This window comes from Microcebus murinus, chromosome 19 (genome assembly GCF_040939455.1).
Source record: "Microcebus murinus isolate Inina chromosome 19, M.murinus_Inina_mat1.0, whole genome shotgun sequence".
Taxonomy (NCBI): Eukaryota; Metazoa; Chordata; class Mammalia; order Primates; family Cheirogaleidae; genus Microcebus; species Microcebus murinus.
Window position 1 is genome coordinate 27,597,855 of NC_134122.1, and position 20,558 is coordinate 27,618,412.

At 43.6% G+C, this 20,558-nt stretch overlaps 1 protein-coding gene across 1 annotated transcript; it reads left to right on the forward strand.

The window, feature by feature from the left end:
• The first annotated feature begins 3,562 nt into the window (after nucleotides 1-3,562).
• On the forward strand, nucleotides 3,563-18,710 carry TMEM225B (transmembrane protein 225B). The gene is made up of 5 exons (XM_012759334.3): nucleotides 3,563-3,794; nucleotides 7,607-7,817; nucleotides 9,050-9,196; nucleotides 9,982-10,119; nucleotides 18,345-18,710. The coding sequence occupies exons 1-5, from the start codon at nucleotides 3,756-3,758 to the stop codon at nucleotides 18,515-18,517; spliced, it is 708 nt and encodes a 235-aa protein (XP_012614788.1). The 5' UTR covers nucleotides 3,563-3,755; the 3' UTR covers nucleotides 18,518-18,710.
• Nucleotides 18,711-20,558: the final 1,848 nt, after the last annotated feature.

Consider the following 20,558-nt stretch of genomic DNA (forward strand, 5'->3'; position numbering starts at 1 on the left):
AGAAACAGTATCTCAGATTAACTGGAGTTGAGAGAAGATGAGATAGTGAACAAGACAGTGAAAATAGAGTGGAGTAAGAGGGTGGGAAATGAATGCCAGACCAAAAAGTTTGGATTTTTTCTGGTGGATGTTGGGGAATGGTTGATTTTTCTTAAAAGGAAGGTGACAGATGAGCATTGTATATCAAGGGAGAGCAGTCTGACAGTTGCTTACAGTGGTATTGGGTGGGGAAACATTGGCACACAGAAGCTAGTTAAGAAGCTGAAGATGAGAGGTCTTAGGACTGACTTTAGGATGTAACAGTGATAACAGGAAGGCAGGGGCATGATCGAGAAGTATGTTGTAGGTAGAAGGAACTTGTTTCATGAGTGGATATGGGGGAAGAGAAAGGAAGTATTTATTGTCACACTGCCACACCCCTACCCCTTGTAAAATGTTACAGCAATGGAAGAGTTGCAAGAATATTCATACACCAGAAGTGGGAGCAGGTTTGGGACATGGTGATCTCAAGAGACTCGTATAGGAGCTACATAGAAATGTCTTTTTTAGATTATTGGAGAAGCTGTAGCTGGTTTACAAATATTCCCCATCTCAGTGGATAGTATTAATAATACCATCCCTCCAGCTACTCAACCCAGAGAGAAACCTTTGTTTTTCTCATATCAGTCAATAATCCTGTCGACATGACCATCTGCACTTTTACCAGAATTCAAGTACTTTTTACCACCTCCTCTCTACCATCTTAGTCCAAGCCACCATCACCTCTCACCAGGTTGTCCTGTCTCTACTATTGCTTCCTGCAGTCTGTATTCAATATAGCAGCCAGAATAATCCTGTTAAAATGTCAGATGTTGGCCGGGCGCGGTGGCTCATACCTGTAATCCTAGCACTCTAGGAGGCTGAGGCGGGTGGATTGCTCAAGGTCAGGAGTTTGAAACCAGCCTGAGCAAGAGTGAGACCCCGTCTCTACTAAAAATAGAAAGAAATTAATTGGCCAACTAATATATATAGAAAAAATTAGCTGGACATGGTGGCGCATGCCTGTAGTCCCAGCTACTTGGGAGGCTGAGGCAGAAGGATTGCTTGAGCCCAGGAGTTTGAGGTTGCTGTGAGCTAGGCTGATGCCACAGCTTCTCTAACCTGGGCAACAGAGTGAGACTCTGTCTGAAAAAAAAAAACAAAAGAAAAAAAAAAAAGGTCAGATGTTGTCTTCCTCTGGTTAAAACCCTCCAGTGGTTTCCCATCTCACTTAGTAGAAGCAAAGCTCTTATAGCAGCGTACAGGACTGTCCTCTCCTCCCCTTGCGATGTCTCTGCCCTCATTTCTGACTACTCTCCCCCTTGCTCATTCTGCTCCAGTCACACTCGCCTCCCTGAATGCCCGGGGCCTTTGCACTTGCTGTTTCCTCCGTGTGGAAGGCTCTTTCACAATATACTCTTCTCTTCTTTAAGCCTTTGCTTACGTGTTATTTTCTTAGTCCTTATTTGGCCATGGTATTTAAAATTGCAGTGCTTCTTCCTATTCCCTTTTGGGGACACTCTAATCCACAGTGCTTGCTTTTTTATAGAACTTTTATCACCTTGTGATAATATATAATTTACATGGTTTATTGTCTGTCTCTACTAAAATGAAAGATCTTGGCCGGATTTTTGTCCATTTTGTTCACTGATATATATCTCAGAGCTTGGAACTGTACCTGACATGTTATTGGTGCTCAGTAAAATGTACTGAATGAGTGAAGTTTCATGTGACTCATAGAGATGAGAAGAGTTACTGGAGAAGGGTCACCTTCAGCTTCATGGAGAAGGTGATATTGAACAGGGCCTGAGAGCAGTAGGATTTACATTCTTGAATATGTTGGGCAGGCTGTTAAATCTCTGGTAATGGGCTAAATAAAAGGCACATTCTCTAGAGCATCTAAGCTGTAGCGTGTTGTGGGAGAAAATGAACAGAGTGCATCCACAGACAGTCAAGAGGCCCTGTGTAGGGGAGAAGATCAGCATGAGGCTGGGGAGATAGGTAGAGGCTCAGTCATGGAAATGTAGAAGAAACCCTCATTTTAATACTTGCCTAAAATGTCCAGTCCTAGGATGGGCTGACCTTGCAGTCCCCAGGCATCTGTTGTATATAGCCTTGGGCCCCACTGGGTGAGGGGCACTCCCTGTGCTCTGGTAATTTGCCAGGATAATAAACTCTAGTACCATGTGAAGAATCTATTCCCCCACAACCTAATGTTTTAAGCAACCATCCATAACCCTTTGAGTAAGTTCTTAACCCGAGGCTCCGTTTCTTCATCTCTAGTATGGTGATAATAAATGCCTCTCTTTTGGAATTACTGTGTTTAAAAGTGTTATATAAGATAGTTCATTTCCATTGAGTTTTATTTGTAAAAAAAAAAAGAAAAGAAAAGAAAAGAAAAAAGACAGTTCATATGAAAATGCTGTCATGGACTGCCCTGATTTCTCCCTTCTTCTGAGAACACCAGCCCCTTTCCTCAAGAAAGTTCTCCTTACCCTGCTTCAGATATGTGGTCCAAACTGCTGGCTTCTCACATGATCCTGCTTGCTTGGCCACTGTGGGGTGCAGCTAGCTGGTCATTGTACCTCATCTCCTTTAACCAGAGTGCAATGAGCCTGTGACCCCAGCTGGGCCCATCAGAATACTTCCCTGGGAAATTTTGAACTAAGTAGGGGTGAGGAAAGCATTCTTTTTCCCTAGGGTAGCCAAATTTGAGGATATGAGTCTAGAAGTTGTTGGTGACTATTTGCCCTACCACCTGTAGAATGAAAGCCTAAGGGGGTGGGGAGATCAAAGCTCTCCCTGAGATCAGGGAAGAGAGGGGGACTGCAGGGGCCTCCTTGCCTGGTTCCCCTCCTCTCTGCTGCACCTCCACCCAGCCCCAGCCAAGTCAATACAGGCCCTCTCTTGCCTAAGTGTTTGCAAATTGGGTTCTGAACCTTATAACAAATAGAGTCCTCAGTAGCACGAGGACCTGTCATGTGCTTCTGACATGATAGGTGACTCAGCCCATCTACTCTCACCCCTTCCTGTGGTCTGTGACTATGTTCCAGCTAGTGGCGAGCTGTCGGGAGATCCTGGCTTTTTAAAATCTTAGGAGTTACAAATTCATTTCTTTGGTGGACACAGAATTAGCACAAGGGGCACTGGTGATTATCCAGCTGAAAGTGGCTGCTCTTGCCACTAGATCCAGCCCCTCGCCCCCACCCCAGGACTGGAAGCTAGTCCTGTCTCCAACAGTGCCCACTTCTTGAAGTTTCACCCTGTTTGAAACTGGCCGGGGCAGGTCCAATATCACTGGTGCTGCCGAGAGGGGCAGACGGCCTTGCGGGAGGGGAGAGAAGGGGGAGATGAATGAGTGCAAGGCCGGCCTGCGGGGACAGAGGGACAGTGTGCATGCGGGTGGGGGCGCAGAGGGAGTTGGACTTGCTAAGCTAGAGTCTGGGGAAGGCGAGTGACTCAGTACCCGGGGAGTCGGAGACTCTGGGCTTCCTCAGGGCTCCAGCTCTGAGCTGCAGTTTATGTAGTGCTATGTGTGGGGATCTTTGTAAGGCACGGAGTTACTATTATCATTCCCGTTTTACCGATGAAAAAACCCACACCCAGGAAAGAGAAGTGACTTACCCAGAGTGGCCCTGCTGGTAATGGCAGAGCTGAAATTCGAATTCAGATCCATCCGACTCTCGATTACTCCGCCCCCGCCCCTCCCGTGAGCGAGGCCAGTACTAGGAGTAAACATGCAACTGCCAGATCACCACATCGCTGACAAGGGACAGGTAAGCGGGAGGGCGGTGGGCAGTGGGGAAGGCCCGGATCCTCCCTCATCTCCGCTTGGGACCTCGGGGTGCGGGGGAGGGCGTTGCGGGGGTGGAGCTCACTGCCCAGGGCCGGGCAAGGGGTTCTGCGGAAGACCGGGCCTGAGGGGCCAACGGAAGCTTGGACCGCGCCTGGGTCTGAAGGGGCCGACGAGGGGCCCAAAGGGACACACCTGGGGGGAAGCCCTTCCCTGGGGAAGGGGGACCCCAACCGAAGGAGGGGCCCAAAGGTTGGGAGGGGGTGGGGGGAAGGGTGTGGAGAAGCCCCCACCCAACGTCACCTGACTGGCTGTGGGGACGCGCAGGACAGGGTCTGTGGGCCGATGGCTAGGTTAGGGCTAATCTTGGGCTCTGGAAATTGTCCCTGTGGCTTTGGGGCCACAGAAGGGCAGCCTCCTGGCAGTCTGAGGAAAGGCTGTCAGCAGGAAGGGAGCTCTGACGGCCCCTCTGTCGGTTTGCAGCCCCAGTTGCCACAGTCTACAGGAGGGAACAGTGGAGGGAAGGGTCTGCTCCTTCAGCCTCCTCCCGCTTCCAAGCCCAGATGTGCTTTAGGTTGCCCACTTCTTCCCTGCTCCCGTCTCTAGCAGTTGCCAGCTGTCCCAGGGAGGGGCACAGGGACTGGAAGGTGTCAGGATCAGGCTCGAGATGAGGAATCTGTAGCCAAACCAGTGGTCCCCAGATGCTGGTCCAGGCACCAGGAATATCAGCTCTTATACTCCCTGGAATTAGGTCCTTTAAAAAATTATAGTAAAACAAAACAAAACAAAATAAAAAAACAAAACAAAACAAAATTAAAAAATGAATGCCCTGGCAAAATACAAAGTTGTAATCACATGTTCCCCCATCCTCTCTCCCTTTCTCACACATGCACATGGACATATTTATGAGAACTAATTCTCTGGCTCAGTTTCAGATTTGGGAATCACTAAACTAAACTGCTGGCCCTTGGTGGCTGGTGCAGCGGGTCAGGCAGCACCAGCATTGACTGACTGGCATCCCCCATCCATCCTTTGCTCTCCAGCTGCCCTGGTCTTTGTCAGCACAAAGAGATCTACAAATCCTTTTTTATATTCAAATGTCTATGATCCTCGAGTCTGGCCTACATCAGTGTGTATCTTAAATTGCCTGTAAAGGCACAGGTGTCCATTCTTAGCACTAAGGGCTGTTTCATACAGAGCCTGGCCAGTGCCCAGGTAATGGAGGACAAGTTCCTCATCACTGGAGAGCAGCCTGGCCTGGGGGGGTGGTCAGGACAGACTGGGAATAGTGTCCCTAGGCAGGGGAAAGCATAGTCCTGTGTCATGTGACATGTATTACCCCATTGACATGTATTACCAAGAGCTTCTAAGTTCCTGTCTTTTCATCCCTGAATTCCCACCACTGGCCTACGCTGGGCATGGGGTGACTCATAAGTGCACAGTGAATTTTTGTCCAGGGAATGGATAATGGCTGGGAGGGCTGCGTGGAGTGGACGGTATAGACCACACTTATCAGGGGAGTGGGATTTGAAAGGCTTGGAGGGTCAGAGCATGCACTCTTGGGGAAGGAACCCAGGCACAGAGGGCCTGGGGTGACTGGGGTGTTCCAGGTGTGGATGGAGGTGTGGCAGCTATGGGGACAGGAAGGATGGATGCTTGGGGAAGTTATGAAAGGAACACTGAGAAGATGAGGAAGGCTGAGGAGATGGAAGTGTTGGCAGGGGAGGGAGAAACCAGTGTGAGCTCAAGGCTAGAGCTGGGATGCGGGAGAGGATGATGGAAATAGGGAAGACAACAAGGTCACTTCTAGAGAAGTTGCGGTGTAGGGGACAGGAGGAGGTGTTGACTACCAAATGAGAGTGCCCCGCACACACTATCTCCTGCAGAGGACAGGGCCAAGGTGCAGCCGTGAGTCCTTCCTGTTGAGTTCTAGAGCCAGCTGGACTCCTCAGCTCTCTCTCCTCTAACCAACTTCATCATTTTAGAGAGAAGGAGGCTGAGGTCCTGAGGGTGAGGTGACTGGTCAGTGTGGCCTGGAGAGAGGTTGGAAGATGGAAAGGCGAGATTTTGAGAGAGGGAAGGATACAGTTTCTCAGGTGGGAAGAAGAGAGAAGCCAGTGAAGGACAGAAAGGAAGAGGAAGAACTTTGGAGCATTTCAAGTCATTTTGACAGCATCCAAGAGGAACACTTGATCAGCGTTTTTGGGTGTTGGGGGTGCAGAAGGGGACCCACCCCTTTGCCCTCTGCCCTTAGGCTTGTTTGGCCATGGCCATCAGCAGTTAGGAAGATGGCTCTTCCCCCAGGTGCAGTGAGGGCCTTGTCAGGACCGTAGGGAGGCCCCAGTGCCTGGCACTGGGCATGCTGTTGGCACAGGGCACAGGGGAAAGGGGAGAGAAGCACCCGTACCTCACAGCCTTGTCTTTTGCAGTCACTGTGTTCAGCTTATAAACCTTGGTGCCACCAAGCCCATCCTGCGTAGGTAGGAGTCTCCAGGCCTGGCGTTGGGTGTGACTTGGAAAGAAGAGCTGTTGTCTAGGGGTGCACTCGCTTCCTCAGGTCTTCCTTTTCACCTGATGTCCCTTTCTGCACTGCCAGGTAGCCAGGGTCATCACAGCACCACCTGGAGGTCTGCGACCAGGACTGTCATCCCTGCAGCCTGCTGTAGCCACCTCCTCTCCCTTCCCTGCTCCTCCCTAGCTGCCTCCAGGAAACTCTTATTCCTTGGAGCTACCAGGCTCAGCACAGAGAGGAAAGGACTTGTTGAATAGGTTTGCCCTGAAGCTGTGAGTGCCTACTAGCCCCTTCTCCCATAGAGATATCTGAATTATAGAAGCAGTCTGCCCTCCGCCCCCTGACTGCCAGCTTTAACCAAGTACCTGAGCGCCGAGCACTGTGCTGGACACTTTGATATGCTTTGTTTCCTTTGGTCCTTCTGGTGGCCTTATTGGGCAGGTGTTATACTCTTCCCTTTCCAAATGGGGAGACCAAGGTCCTGAGAGTTTGAGCAAGTTCCCCAAGATGACACATCTGGGAAGTAGTAAAGCTGGGACAAGACCAGGCAGCACTTACATACCAAGGTGCCATTTGCTCATTCAAAAGAAATCTAATGACAGATGGTGATGAAAGAGAGCAGTGTGGATGACAGACACCATGTAAGAGGATCCTTCACTAAGGGCCTGGGGCTGCCAGAAGTGCTACAAAACACTGAGGGTGTTCGTGAAATTGTTGCATATGATCTGTTCGTTTTTCAGCAGAGGGCTTCTCCAGGCCAGATGGACTCTCCCCGTCTAAAGCCAGGGTTCCTGTGGTCAGAAGGCTGGTCACTGAGTAAGGGCACCTGAGACGCTAGTCCTACTCTCTCTCCACTGGTTCTCATTCTGAAATCTCAGAAGGCCGAAAGCTGACTGCAAAAGAGGGTGGCTATGTTCCTTCTGATGGCCAGTGGGGTGGGGGTTGATACAGTTGAAAGGTTAGGACTTTGGAGCTGAAGAGGCTTCGGGAATGGCCCCGTCCAACCTCCTCACTTTACCAGAGGAGGAAATTGGGGCTCAGAGGGGAACCTGACATGCCCACCATCACCCAGTGAGTTAGTGGCAGAAAATGTTTTATGCATTTGTTGGCCTGCTGCAGAGATCTGTAGGCTGTGAAGTTAAGCCAGGCAAAGAAATCAATACTGATCCTCACATCCATGCCATACATGGTGCTGGCACTTCACAGCCACTACCACTTTCATCTGTGTTGCGGGAGAATTCTGGTCGATGTCCCACCTCTGCCATCATTTTCCCCTTGCACAGGTCATGCTGACATTAGAGGAGAAGGATATGAAGGGATTCACCTGGGCCGTAGCCCCGGCCTTGACCTGCCTGGGCTACCTGCTCATCCTGCTGGTGTCCGTCTTTCCCTTCTGGGTGCGGCTCATGAACGAGGAGTCCCATGAAGTGTTTTTCAGTGGCCTGTTTGAAAACTGCTTCCATATCAAGTGCTGGAAGCCTCGACCCTTATCCAGTGAGGAGCGATGGTGGGGTGGGGTGGTGGGAGAAGGGAGATGGGGCCAGTGTGGCGACTGGGAATGACAGGACAGGTTGGGGGCAGATAGGACAAAATTTAGTAAGCCCATGAGGGCATTTTCCCTGAATCTCCACTTTCTTGGGGCTGGAGGAAAGTAGGAGGCTGGTTTGTCACACCAGGTTGATCACTGGAGTCGGAGCAGATGTGTCAGTAACAATGCTGTGCTATGAGTGCTCTAGCTAGGAGTGCTCTAGCTAGGAGAGGAAGGAGGGGGTCCCACTGCTCTGTGGGGGACACCAGCTCTCACCACCCTTTTGGGTGGGCACTGCTCCAAGCCAGGGGAACAGCCCTGGTCAGCAGAGTGTGGCTGGACTTCAGCCCCTACTTGTCCCTTTGGCCACACACCTGCCCAGCTGTAGGTGCTTCAGGTACCTTTAGTTGTAACAATCAAAATTATCTACAGTCTTTGGCAAATATTCAAGGGGCAAAATTGCCCCTGGTTGAGAACCACTGTTTAACATGAGGGTAGATTCTGGAATTTCTGGGTTTTCTGCAATGCCTTTGCCTCTTTGTCCCACCCTCAGCTATCCATCTCTGCACACTCAGCTATCCATCTCTGCACACTCAGAAGGGTGTACAAACTCCTTTTAACGTGGGTCTGCATCATGCCAGCAGTAGGAGAATAAACCACCCTGCTACCAGACACTGGCCTGTTAATCTTGGTGGGTTTCACTCCTATTAACCAGGAAAATTAAATAGGGGTGTAGGGAGGCCCACAGAGTTCAGAACATTTTGACCTCAAGAAGTTCTGATTTTGCATGGGTGAGTTATTTCAGTGTAATCAATTTAGACATGATTCTTCACATTTGCACATGTGACAAATTTTTATCATGAAAGTTTGATTTCATCTTGTTTGTTAAAACCACCACTTTTCCCTAATGGATGATACATAGTTTCCCTACATGGTTTGATACAACCAGATTCATATAGTAATATTTGTTAAGAACTGATGAATGATTTCAGTGTTTGATGTTGCTCTAACTTTTTCCCATATACTTCCAACAAAATGGTGAGGCCAGAGCACTCTTAGGGGCAAAGTGGCAACCTTGGTCCCAAGGCCATGCTTTGGGACTTGAGGATAGGGGAGGCTCCAGGGGCCAGCCTCACCTGGGCTCTGCCTCTTTGGGTCAGGGTCCCCAGCTCCAGCTCCAGCTGTCTGTCCCCTGCAGTTTACATCCTCCTCGGCCGGGTTTTCCTGCTCTCTGCAGTCGTACTGGCTTTCCTCACCACCGTCATCATGGTGTCCTTTGCATCTGAGCTCTTCCCAAGGACCCGGAAGTGCACTTTTGTGTCAGCCTTCATCAGCTTCCTCACAGGTGTGGAACAGCCAGGCAGTCCCTGTCCTTTGCCAGGGCCTGGGGAGGGGTCCACAAGAAGGGGGGCATATGGTCTCTGGGGTGTCAAGAGAGGCATAATTTTTAAGGCCCCTCGTCTGTTGCCATCTCTGTGAAGTAACCCACCCCCACATCTGCCCCTCACAATGTAGGATCTCTCTTTTTGGGGACTTCTTACCACTCTCCACTTCCTGCTAGCCATACCTGACCATGTGGGCTTGGGATCGTTTGTCTGGGAGGCCTTTTTACTAGAACCTGTGTATCCCAGGGACTGTCATAGAGGCTGGCATAGAATTACAATTGAAATATATAGTATAAATGAAATAGAATGGTTCTTGAATGAATGAATGAATGAATGAATGTAAGAGACCATCTCTGCCCTTTGGAAGCTTTTAACATTTTAAAAGAGTGACCCCGGGCCTGCCCTCCCTGGGAAACTCCCAGGTAAATGGAGCAGGTGGAACACATCCAGTGGGAAAATCAGGGTGAGTTTCATCCAGTATCACACCCAGAGGGCCAAACCTAGAGTGGACCAAAGGCACAGATGTACAGGGTACTAGGAGATGGATTTCTGAAGATGGGCCCCTGGGAGGTGAGGCACAAGGGCTTCGAGGTGAGTTGGAAAGGAGGGATGCAGGCAGGATAAAGGAGCCTCCCAGTAGAGCAGCATGGGCTGTCGGCCACACATGGCTGTAAGTCTGAGGTAGGTGGGACCCAGGGCAGGAAGCCTTAGAGGAGAGCGAGGGTACCTCCCTGTGACCCTGCAGGGGCCTGTGCCTTCCTGGCCTTGGTGCTGCATGCCCTGGAGATCCAGGATCTGAGGATGAAGCCCAGCCCCCCACAGTTCTTCGTGCAGTGGCCTTACTATATCCTGGGCTTCGGCATCCTTCTGTTCGTGGTGGCTGGTGAGTGTGCAGGGGCTGGTGCCCCTCTTCCTGCTCCTAATCCCTGTTGGGATTAGGAGCCTCTCTCGGGAGGATTCACTAGAGCTGTGCTGTTCCAAACTGCAGCCACTAGCTACATGTGGCTATTTAACTTTAATTAGTTAAAGTATTAATAGAATAAAGTTTAAAATTCAGCCACATTGCAAATGTTCAATAACCACGAGTGTCTCATGGCTACCACACTGGACAGTGCAGAAAGAGAAATTTTTGTCTTTGCAGAAAGTTCTACCAGACAGCGCTACTCTGGTGTCACAGCGCTACTCTGGTGTCTCAGCGTTTCCCCGTCTCCTGGCCTTCCTGTTCTTATCTTTCTTGGCTGTAGAACCAAACTCTTCCAGTTTCTGGAGTCTCCCTCACAACATCCTGGTTGCAAAGGCTGTTATTCCTATTTCTAACTTTTTCCCGAAATCTACCATCTGGTTCCTTCCTCTACCCCCTATATTTTCAAAATGCCATCACCATCTAGATTCTTAATCTTGTCTGTTTTTGTTCCTACTCCTAATCCTCTCTCCCTGTATTAACCCAACCCATGATCATATGCTATCAAAACCCAATTTTTTTACACATTGAATATATAAAAATAAAATTTATAATATAAGATTCAAGTAATTAAAAATAAACCACATACCCATATTTCTGCCATATAGTTTAAGAAATAGCCATAGTTCATCAAATTAATTGTAAGTCACAATACTATTTTATGTGCCACTGAGAAAGAAAAATTAATGCCGAGTATAATTCTAAAATGCCACAACTTTTTTTTTTTTTTTTTTTTGAGACAGAGTCTCACTCTGTTGCCCAGGCTAGAGTGAGTGCCGTGGCGTCAGCTTTGATCACAGCAACCTCAAACTCCTGGGCTCAGGCGATCCTCCTGCCTCAGCCTCCCGAGTAGCTGGGACTACAGGCATGTGCCACCATGCCTGGCTAATTTTTTCTATATATATTAGTTGGCCAATTAATTTCTTTCTATTGATAGTAGAGACGGGGTCTCGCTCTTGCTCAGGCTGGTTTTGAACTCCTGACCTCGAGCAATCCGCCCGCCTCGGCCTCCCAGAGTGCTAGGATTACAGGCGTGAGCCACCGTGCCCGGCAATGCTACAGCTTTTAAGATACATCCTTATTTCAGAGATGTTAAGATGTGAAAAAAAATTGGCTTCTCAGAATTGATGAAATATGGTAGAACATAGAACATAACCGGTATCTTTAAAGCACCCCATCCCCCATATTCTTCCTGATCGCATCCTCTTTTCCCCCTCCAGAAACAATTATTCTGAAATTTATGCTACTTATAATTTCTACTCACATATATATCCTTAAATAATATTTATTTTTACATGTTTCAAAACTTTAAATAAATGTAATTATACTGTATTTATTCTTCTGGAACTTGCTATGTTTGGTCAACATTATATCTCTGAGATTCCTTCAATGTTAATAAGAGTAACTGAGGATCATTCAGTTTTATTGCTTTAACTATTTAATTGTGTAAATATTCTACAATTTATCTATTTTCCTGTTAGTGGACATTGGATAGTTTTTAGTTTTTTCCCCTATTATCAATGAGACTGTTATGAACTTTCCCATACATGCATGTCTCCTATTGTATTTGTGTAGGACGCTCTCTAGGATATATATGCCTAAGACTGGAATTTCTGGATTGAGAATATTATGCATGTTTTCAGGTTTTGGCATCAGATGATGCCAAATAGATTTCCTGAGAGATTATAACAGTTTACACTCCTACTTGCAAAGTTAAAGAATTCCTGTTGCTCCACCTCCATGTCAACACTTGAAATCGTCAGATTTTTAACTTTGCCAATTTAATTGGTATAAGATGGTATCTTATGCTATTAATATGTTTCCTTGATTATTAATCAGATTGAACATGTTTTCATCTGTTTATTGGCCATTTGTGTTTCCTCTTCTAGGGAGTTCCTATTTAGCTTTTTGCCTATATTTTTGTCCATTTCAAATTGATTTGTAGGAGGTCTTTTTATATTTTAGATACTAGTAATTTATTACTATAGGTGTTTATTTATTACTATTTTCTCCCAGTTTATGGGTTGGCTTTATACTTCTTTTGTGGTGTCTTTTAGGAACAGAAATCCTAATGTTAGGATTTTTTATTGGACTTTATTTAGCTAATTTTATTGTAATTAAATTTATTGATATTTTCCTTTAAATGGTTTCTATCTTTTGTGTAGTATTTAAGAAATATTTCCTTGGTGAGGTCTTAAAGATATTTCATTGTATTATCTTCTGAAGTTTTGTAGTTTTACCTTCTATATTTAACTCTTTAATTCATGTTGTGTTGATTTATGGTGTGATGGGATCACTCTCATTTTGTTTTTCAGAGGAATATCCAGTTGTCATAATGCTGTTTAATGATTAATCTATCCTTTCTGCACTGATTTGCATTGCCATTTCACTTAATTAAATTTGCATATTCCACTAATCTATTTTAAAGCATAAACCATGATTTCATAATTACTGGAGCTTTATAGTATCTTGATATATATCTTGATATATGGTAGGAAAAATCCTCTCCCTTGTTCGTTTTTTTTGAGACAGAATCTTTCTCTGTCAACCTGGGTAGAGTACAGTGGTGTCATCATACCTCACTGCAACCTCCAACTCCTTGGCTCAAGCAATTCTCCTGTCTCAGCCTCCCAAGTAGCTGGGACTATAGTAGCACACTACCACTCAGATAATTTTTAAATTTTTGTAGAGATGGAGTTCTTGCAATGTTGGTCAGGCTGGTCTTGAACTCCTGAGCTCAAGCGATCCTCCTGCCGTGGCCTCCCAGTGTGCTAGGATTACAGGTATGAGGCATTGCATCTGGCCACTCCCCCTTGTTCTTATTGAAAGGTATTGAAGTTATTCTTAGACTTTTTTTTTATACATACAACTTTTAGAATCAGCTTGTGACATTTCACAGAAAAAAATCTGTTGAATTTTGTTTGGAATTATATCAAATTTATGATCAATTAAGGAAAACTGATTCTTTTTTTAAAAAAAATATTGAATCTTCCTGTCCATGAACATATTTTCTTCCTATTTCATTAGATGTTCTTTAGTGAGTTTTAAAAAGTTTTATAATTTTATGTTTTTGCTTGACTTTTTTCCCTAGATATTTGTACCTTTAGTATAATGATAATAGAAGTGGTGATCCTAAAGGGAATGCTTTGGATGTTTCATTATAAAGTATAGTGTTTGTACATATTTAGGGTAGACAATCTTTTTTTTTTTTTTTTTTTTTTTTTTTTTTTTTTTTTGAGACAGAGTCTCGCTTTGTTGTCCAGGCTAGAGTGAGTGCCGTGGCGTCAGCCTAGCTCACAGCAACCTCAAACTCCTGGGCTCCAGTGATCCTTCTGCCTCAGCCTCCCGAGTAGCTGGGACTACAGGCATGCGCCACTATGCCCGGCTAATTTTTTTATATATATATCAGTTGGCCAATTAATTTCTTTCTGTTTATAGTAGAGACGGGGTCTCGCTCTTGCTCAGGCTGGTTTTGAACTCCTGACCTTGAGCAATCCGCCCGCCTCGGCCTCCCAAGAGCTAGGATTACAGGCGTGAGCCACAGCGCCCGGCCTGACAATCTTTATTGTTTTAAGGAAATTACCTTCTAGTCCCAGTTTGCAAAGAATTTGGTTTTCTTTTTAATCATGAGTGAATGTTAAGTTTTATTAGTTGCTTTTTCTTTTTATATGTTTTGAGATATTAGTTTTTCTCCTTTAGCATGTTAACATGGCAGATAACATTGTTTCCAAACTTAAACTTTACATTTCTGAAACAAACTCAACTTGCACATTACATTTTATCTTTTTTTTTTTTTGAGACAGGGTCTCCATCTGTCACCCAGGGTGTTTTACAGTGGCATGATCATAGCTTACTGTAAAGTCAAACTCCTGGGCTTAAGTGAGCCACCTGCCTCAGCCTCCCAAGTAGCTGGAACTATAGGCATGTTCCATGATGCCTGGCTAATTCAAAAAAATTTTATTTTGGTGGAGACAGAATCTCGCTATTGCTCAGGCTACTTTCAAACTCCTGTTCTCAAGTGATCCTCCAGCCTAGGCTTCTCAAAGTGCTAGGATTATGCGTGTGAGCCACTGCACCCAGACTATTATCTTTTCTATTGTTGTTATTCAACTTTTTTCCTAACATTTTCTAGTGGGATTGGTCTTTAAATTTCCTTTCTTGTACTGACCTTGACTGATTGGATATCATGGTTTTGCAAGCATGAAAGAGTGATTTGGGGGTGTTCTTTCTTTTTCTAATCTCTGAATTTGTATTTAGAATTGTATTTAGAATTATTTTGTTCTCTATAAGCTTGCCTGTAAAAGGAGCATAGTGTTTCTCTATGGGAGGATTTTTAGCTCATGATTCATTTTCTTTAGTGATTATATCACTATTTAAGTATTTTATTTCTTCTTGAGTCAGTTTTGTTAAGTTATATATTTCTATTAATTTATGTATTTTATATAAAAATTTATATAACTAAATACACAAATAGAATATGTATTTTATATGAAATTTTATATAAAATTTATTGACAAGGTTACTAAAAATGTTTTCTATTAAAATTTTTAATTTGTGCTGTATCTATAGTTACATACTTCTTTTTTTGTATCTAATTTCCTCTTTTTTCATTACCAATTTTGTCAGAGGTTTATCTTTTTTTAGTCATTTCAAAGAACCAGCTTTAGCTTTGTTGAACCTTCATATTTTGTTTGTTTTCTATTTAATTGAGTTCTGCTCTTATTTTGAACTTCTACTTGCTTTGTGTTCTGCTGTTCTTTTTCCAACTTCTTAAATCAGGGTCTAAGTTCATCAATTATTTATTATTTTCTAAATAGGCATCTAGTGCTTTAATTTTCTTCTAAGAATTCTTTTATCTGTATCTCCCACTTTTTTAATTTCAATTTTTTTTTGCTCTGCTCCATCCATGTTGAGAATGCATCTCCCATTTTGATGTGTAACATTTTTGTTATTGTTCTATTTCAAATATTTTCTAGTTCTCTTTATGATTTCTTCTTTGACCTGTAATTATTTTAAAGTATACTTTTAATTTTCCAAATACAGAAATTTTATTGTAACTTACCTTTGTGTTAGTTATTCTAACTTAGTTCTAATTTGGTGAGAGAACATGGGCTGTATAATCTTATGTTTTCAATTTTATTGAGACTTTCTAGCATTAGATCAAGATTATTTATTATGTTGTTTACATCTTTGGTATCTCATTGGTTTAGAATTGTTTTATTTCACTAATGAACTTTTCATCATTATGTAGTAATCCTTTTTATCATAAAGTCTATTTTATCTGATATTACTATAGCTATCTCTACATTCTTTAGGTTAGTATTTTCCTGTAATACCTTTTTTTTTTTTTATTTCAGCATATTATGGGGGTACAGATTTTAAAGTTTCAATAAATGCCCTTCTCCCCCTCCCCCCCTTTTTAATCTTTTATTTTAAACTTTTCTCTGCCTTCATGTTTTGGATGTCTCTAAATAGCTTACAGCTGGATTTTTTTCATCTAGTCTTATAATCTTTGTCACTTCACTGAAGCATTTCGTTGATTTGCATTTATTATGATTTATGATATATGTGTATTTTTTCTAGAACCGTAATTTATCCTTTCAGTTTTTTTGCTACCTGCCCCCTCCCACCTTGCTTTGAATTCATTGATTTTTACTTACACAATTCTCATTACATTTCCCTGCTCTTTAGTTTGAAAGTTATGCAGTCTATTTTTATTTCTATAGTAGTTAGTCTTGACATTTTAACATGCTTACTTAACAAAGTTGAAAGTTAATCAATATATTTATTCTCTTTATAAATAATACAAGAATTTCTCCACCCCAATTTATATGCTATGTTGTCTAATGTTTTAGTATTTTCTTGTTTTTTATTTTATACATTTGGCATTCCTATTATTATTTTATGCATTTAATATTTGTTTACATTTATGTACATATTTACCAATTTATTTGCTCACCATACCTTCTAGAGCTTGTATCTAAGATCATTCTTGTGTCTGAAATATATCCTTTATAATGCTTTTTGATGAGGATCCATTAGAGTTACACTGTCTCAAATTTGGTTTGTATAAAATTTTCTTTTATTTTCTGTATTAAAGTTAGTTTTGCTGAACATTTTTACATTGACAGTTATTCTGTCAGCATTCAAGATATTATTACATTATTTTCCCACTTCCATTGTTGCTGTTAAGAAGTTGGCTGTCTGTACAAATGTCACTTTTTTAAAAGTAACATTTCTTTTCTCTCAGACTTTCTTTGGTATTTGTAGGGTATGGATATTTGTGTTATGGTTTGTTGTATGAACTGAATCTAAGGAGTGGTGTCTTTCAATATTTCTATAACAGAACATTTTTATCTTCTCCCCATTTTCTTTTCCTTTTTTCCTTTGTGGGACTCCAGTTAGATGTTATTACTCTATCCCTCATGTGTCTTAATTTCTCTTTCATATTTTTATCTCTTTGTCTGTATAGGCTGCATTCTGACTAACTTATTTCAATGTGTCTTCTGTTTTACCCATTTATTTTTTAGCTGTCTGATGTGCTACTTAACCTATTCATTTAATTTTAATTAATCTATTTTCATAATTAGAAGTAGTACTTTCCCATAAATTTTATCATTTTTTAATATTTTTTTGTTCCTTACTTATACTTTTAATAATTCTCTAAATATATTTTTTACCAGACATGCTGAAAAATACTTATGTTACATTCTGTGTCTTATAAGTTTCATACATGAATTATTTGCAGGTCTGAGTCTGTCTTCTGCTGTTTCTATAGGCTTTTCCATGTGGTGTCTTGTTTCCTGTATGCTTTATGTTTTTTCCCTGTGAATTCATTTTCCTTAGAATTTTATTTGTGGGAAATCTTTGAGACCTGGATTTAAGTGTTTTCTCCTAAAGGATTTGCAGTTGCTTCTGCCTGGTGCTTGAGTTCACCACCAGCCTAGGATCTCAAACTATTGTATTGTGAATTTAGCTGCAGATCTACATAACAGCCAGCCTATGTTTGTCAGTCTCAGCCAACATAGATAACTTCAAGGTTCCAACTTCATATGACGGGCTCTTATGAGATTCCCCATCTTGAGCAGGCCCTGGGCTTTTTCATCTATTTCTGTGCCCCAAATGGCCAACAGAAGGGAACTCAGGATTACCTGGGTTGGGTGCCAAGGTGAAGGCTAATTGTATGCTTGCTTAACTCTCTTGATTCCTGTATTTCCTGGTTTTGGCTTCTAAGAATATCTTACTTTGATGCCAGCTCAGTGATGCATTTAAAAATAAGTTTTTAAAGAAATGTTTTATTTAGAATTTTTACTGTTTTTTAATGAGAGAGTATCTAATATGCTATACTGGTAAAAATAGAAGTTGTCTTTTGTCTTAGTCTTAACCTTAACACAGCATTTGTTATTCATTCAAGATATCTCCATTTGTTCTTGTGAACATCAGCTGTTTTATTTTTCTTTCTTTTACTTTACTGAAGGTCTTGAGTTGGGCATCAAGCGGCCTGGGTTTTGTGTTGGACTTTCTTCTCTCTAAATCCTTGTTTTTCTTTTTTCTTCTTTTTTGAGACAGAGTCTCGCTTTGTTGCCCAGGCTAGAGTGAGTGCCATGGCGTCAGCCTAGCTCACAGCAACCTCAAACTCCTGGGCTCAAGCAATCCTACTGCCTCAGCCTCCCGAGTAGCTGAGACTGTAGGCATGCACCAACATGACCAGCTAATTTTTTCTCTATACATTAGTTGTCCAATTAACTTTCTATTTATAGTAGAGACGGGGTCTCACTCTTGCTCAGGCTGGTTTTGAACTCCTGACCTTGAGCAATCCGCCCGCCTCAGCCTCCCAGAGTGCTAGGATTACAGGTGTGAGCCACCGCGCCTGGCCAAAACCCTTGTTTTTCTTACCTATTAATGGGCTAGGCAATTGCTGAGATGCCTTCCAGCCCTGGTCATGACTCTGTGATTTTATCCATCTATTTGTATTCCTTGTCTGTTGGCGCATTCTGTTTTCACTTCTGTCTTTATAAATACTCTAGGTTGGAGGGGAGAAAGGGGAGGGCAGGTCCAGAACCACAGGGACTCACATCAATAGTTCCTGACCGCCAGGACACGGAGCTCAACATTCTGACTTGACCCTAACATTTCCTGTTGCCTAGGTGTCATCTACCTCTCTCAAGAAATAGCCTGCCCCAGCTGCCATCTGTTGCCCATTTCTCAGAATATTGAGGAGTCCCGGGGGAGCCTGCAGCTGGACAAGCTGGAGAGTTTGGGAGGAGAACTGAGCTCAGTACAAAAGGAGACACTGCTGAAGGAAGAAACAGTTATCTAGCCCAGGATGTTTTCCCTCTACCCTCTTGGAGCTGGGTGAGTGCACGTGTAGGTGTATGTACCTCCCACCTCTCCACCAGTGTCTGCTGCCTTTCAGGAGCTTCTTGAGTGTTGAATCAACCCTCCACATTCTCATACTCAGAGTGATTCTGTCTTCCTTGTATCTGAAATTTCTTAAAAGTTCTTTGAACTCCTCTGAGCTTCCTGAGTGACTTTTTTTGGCTGGTGTTTTCAACAAAAGAAGGGCTATTCTGTTGATCCCTACCTCCAAAACAGCCTGGAGAGCAGGAGGGAAGGGAGGAGTGTTACAAGATGATCAAGTGAAGTGGGATTTTGTATTAATAAAACAAAAATTGAATTGATAATGTTAAAAAGAAAAAGGGATGTCCCCTGATAAAAGGGTGACTCAGTCAACTTTTCTTAAACATGTGTTTAGGGGAAAGGGTTGGAGGTGTTTAACTGTGAAAGCTTCCCCGAGATTGAGCTGCTAAGACTGAAAGCCTGAGCTTGGTGAGTCTGTGCCTCTGGGGAAGGCATAGGCAAGTTAGCCAATCAGCAAACTGGCTTACAGCCTTTCCCCAGAGCCAGAAGTTTCCCAAGTGAATCCCCAGGGTGCCCCCATTAACAGCCTGAGGAGCATTCAGCCTCCCCACTAGGATGGGGCTATGGAGAAGCTAGAATGTTGGTCCAGGTCCTCCACTGGCTTCATCACCACCCTTCATCTCAATGATACCACCTAGCAATGGCTTCCCACTTTTCTCTCTAAAGAACATATATGTGGAAAAAACTCTTAGAATGAAGCAATGCAACTTCAAAAACAAGTGCAGGGAGCCGTGGATGTCTTTCTGGGGAGGGGATGCAATGCACATGGCCAGAGTCAAGTGGGCTCTGTCGTGACTACTAAATAGTGTTCACTGAAGGTGGACCTCATGTGATGCACCATGGGGTACACAGAGGTATCAGAGTTTGTCCCTGTCCCCAGAGGCACATACCTGAGCAGAGGAACTAAGAGGTATATTCCTGAAAAACTAACAATTAACTCCTGGGCTTAAGCAGTCCTCTGCCTTAGGCTCCCTGCTGGGACTATCCTACCCTGTCCTGTCCTCCAGAGGCACAATCACCACGCCTGGCTAATTTTTCTATTTTTTGCAGAGATGGAGTCTCCCCCTCCCCCCTTTTTTTTTGAGATAGGGTCTTGGTCTGTCACCCTGGCTAGAGTGCAGTGGCATCATGATAGCTTACTGTAACCCCAAACTCCTGGGCTCAAGCGATCCTCCTGCCTCAGCCTCCCTAGTAACTGGGACTACAGGTGAGTGCCACCACGCTCAGCTAATTTTTTCTATTTTTAGTAGAGACAGTGTCTTGCTCTTGCTCAGGCTGGTCTTGAACTTCTGAGCTCAAGTGATCCTCCTACCTCGGCCTCCCACAGTGCTAGGATTACAGGCGTAAGCCACCCTGGTCAATTTTTTGGAGTTTCTTACTACATTTCTCTCCAAAAGGTATCTTGGAAGTTTCTTATAGGGATATGAAGACAGCCTAGTTTCAAGTCTTCTTACTTCTCTTTCTTGGAAAAAAACGTAGAAACTATAATTACAGGTGAAACTAGGCATAGAAAAAAACTACAAACTCCAACTTATGTATTTGTGGCCTAAACCACCCCAATCCAGCAGAACCAGTATGGGGAAGCCACAACTGGGGGACTGGCTTGGTAGACACAGTGGGCTAGGCCAGAGAATATATGGGGTCCTAGTGGTGGCAAATTCTAAATCATTAGCAAGTATTAACCCTCAGAGGCCTGAGAGGGACCCACCCTGAGAGGGAATGGCTTACCAATAGGATAGGTAACAAACATTGGAACTTGTGTGTTGGAAAGGCGTAGAAGGTATGGAAAGTGCATGGAGGCTTCTGGGGGCAGAGATTTAAGAATGATTAGGCATAACTATTTTAGTAATTTTAGCTTAAAGTTAGAATTAGAGTAGTAGTCTATGACTTAACTCCCCGATCTTCTCACCCACATTCATATGGATAATCAGAAAAGGATG

Excerpts from the sequence above, each read along its gene's own strand:
- TMEM225B (XM_012759334.3), top strand. The coding sequence starts at position 3,756 with ATGCAACTGCCAGATCACCACATCGCTGACAAGGGACAG. Across the intron at positions 7,818-9,049 it reads GAAGCCTCGACCCTTATCCA|TTTACATCCTCCTCGGCCGG; the intron begins GTGAGGAGCGAT and ends TGTCCCCTGCAG. Across the intron at positions 9,197-9,981 it reads CTTCATCAGCTTCCTCACAG|GGGCCTGTGCCTTCCTGGCC; the intron begins GTGTGGAACAGC and ends GTGACCCTGCAG.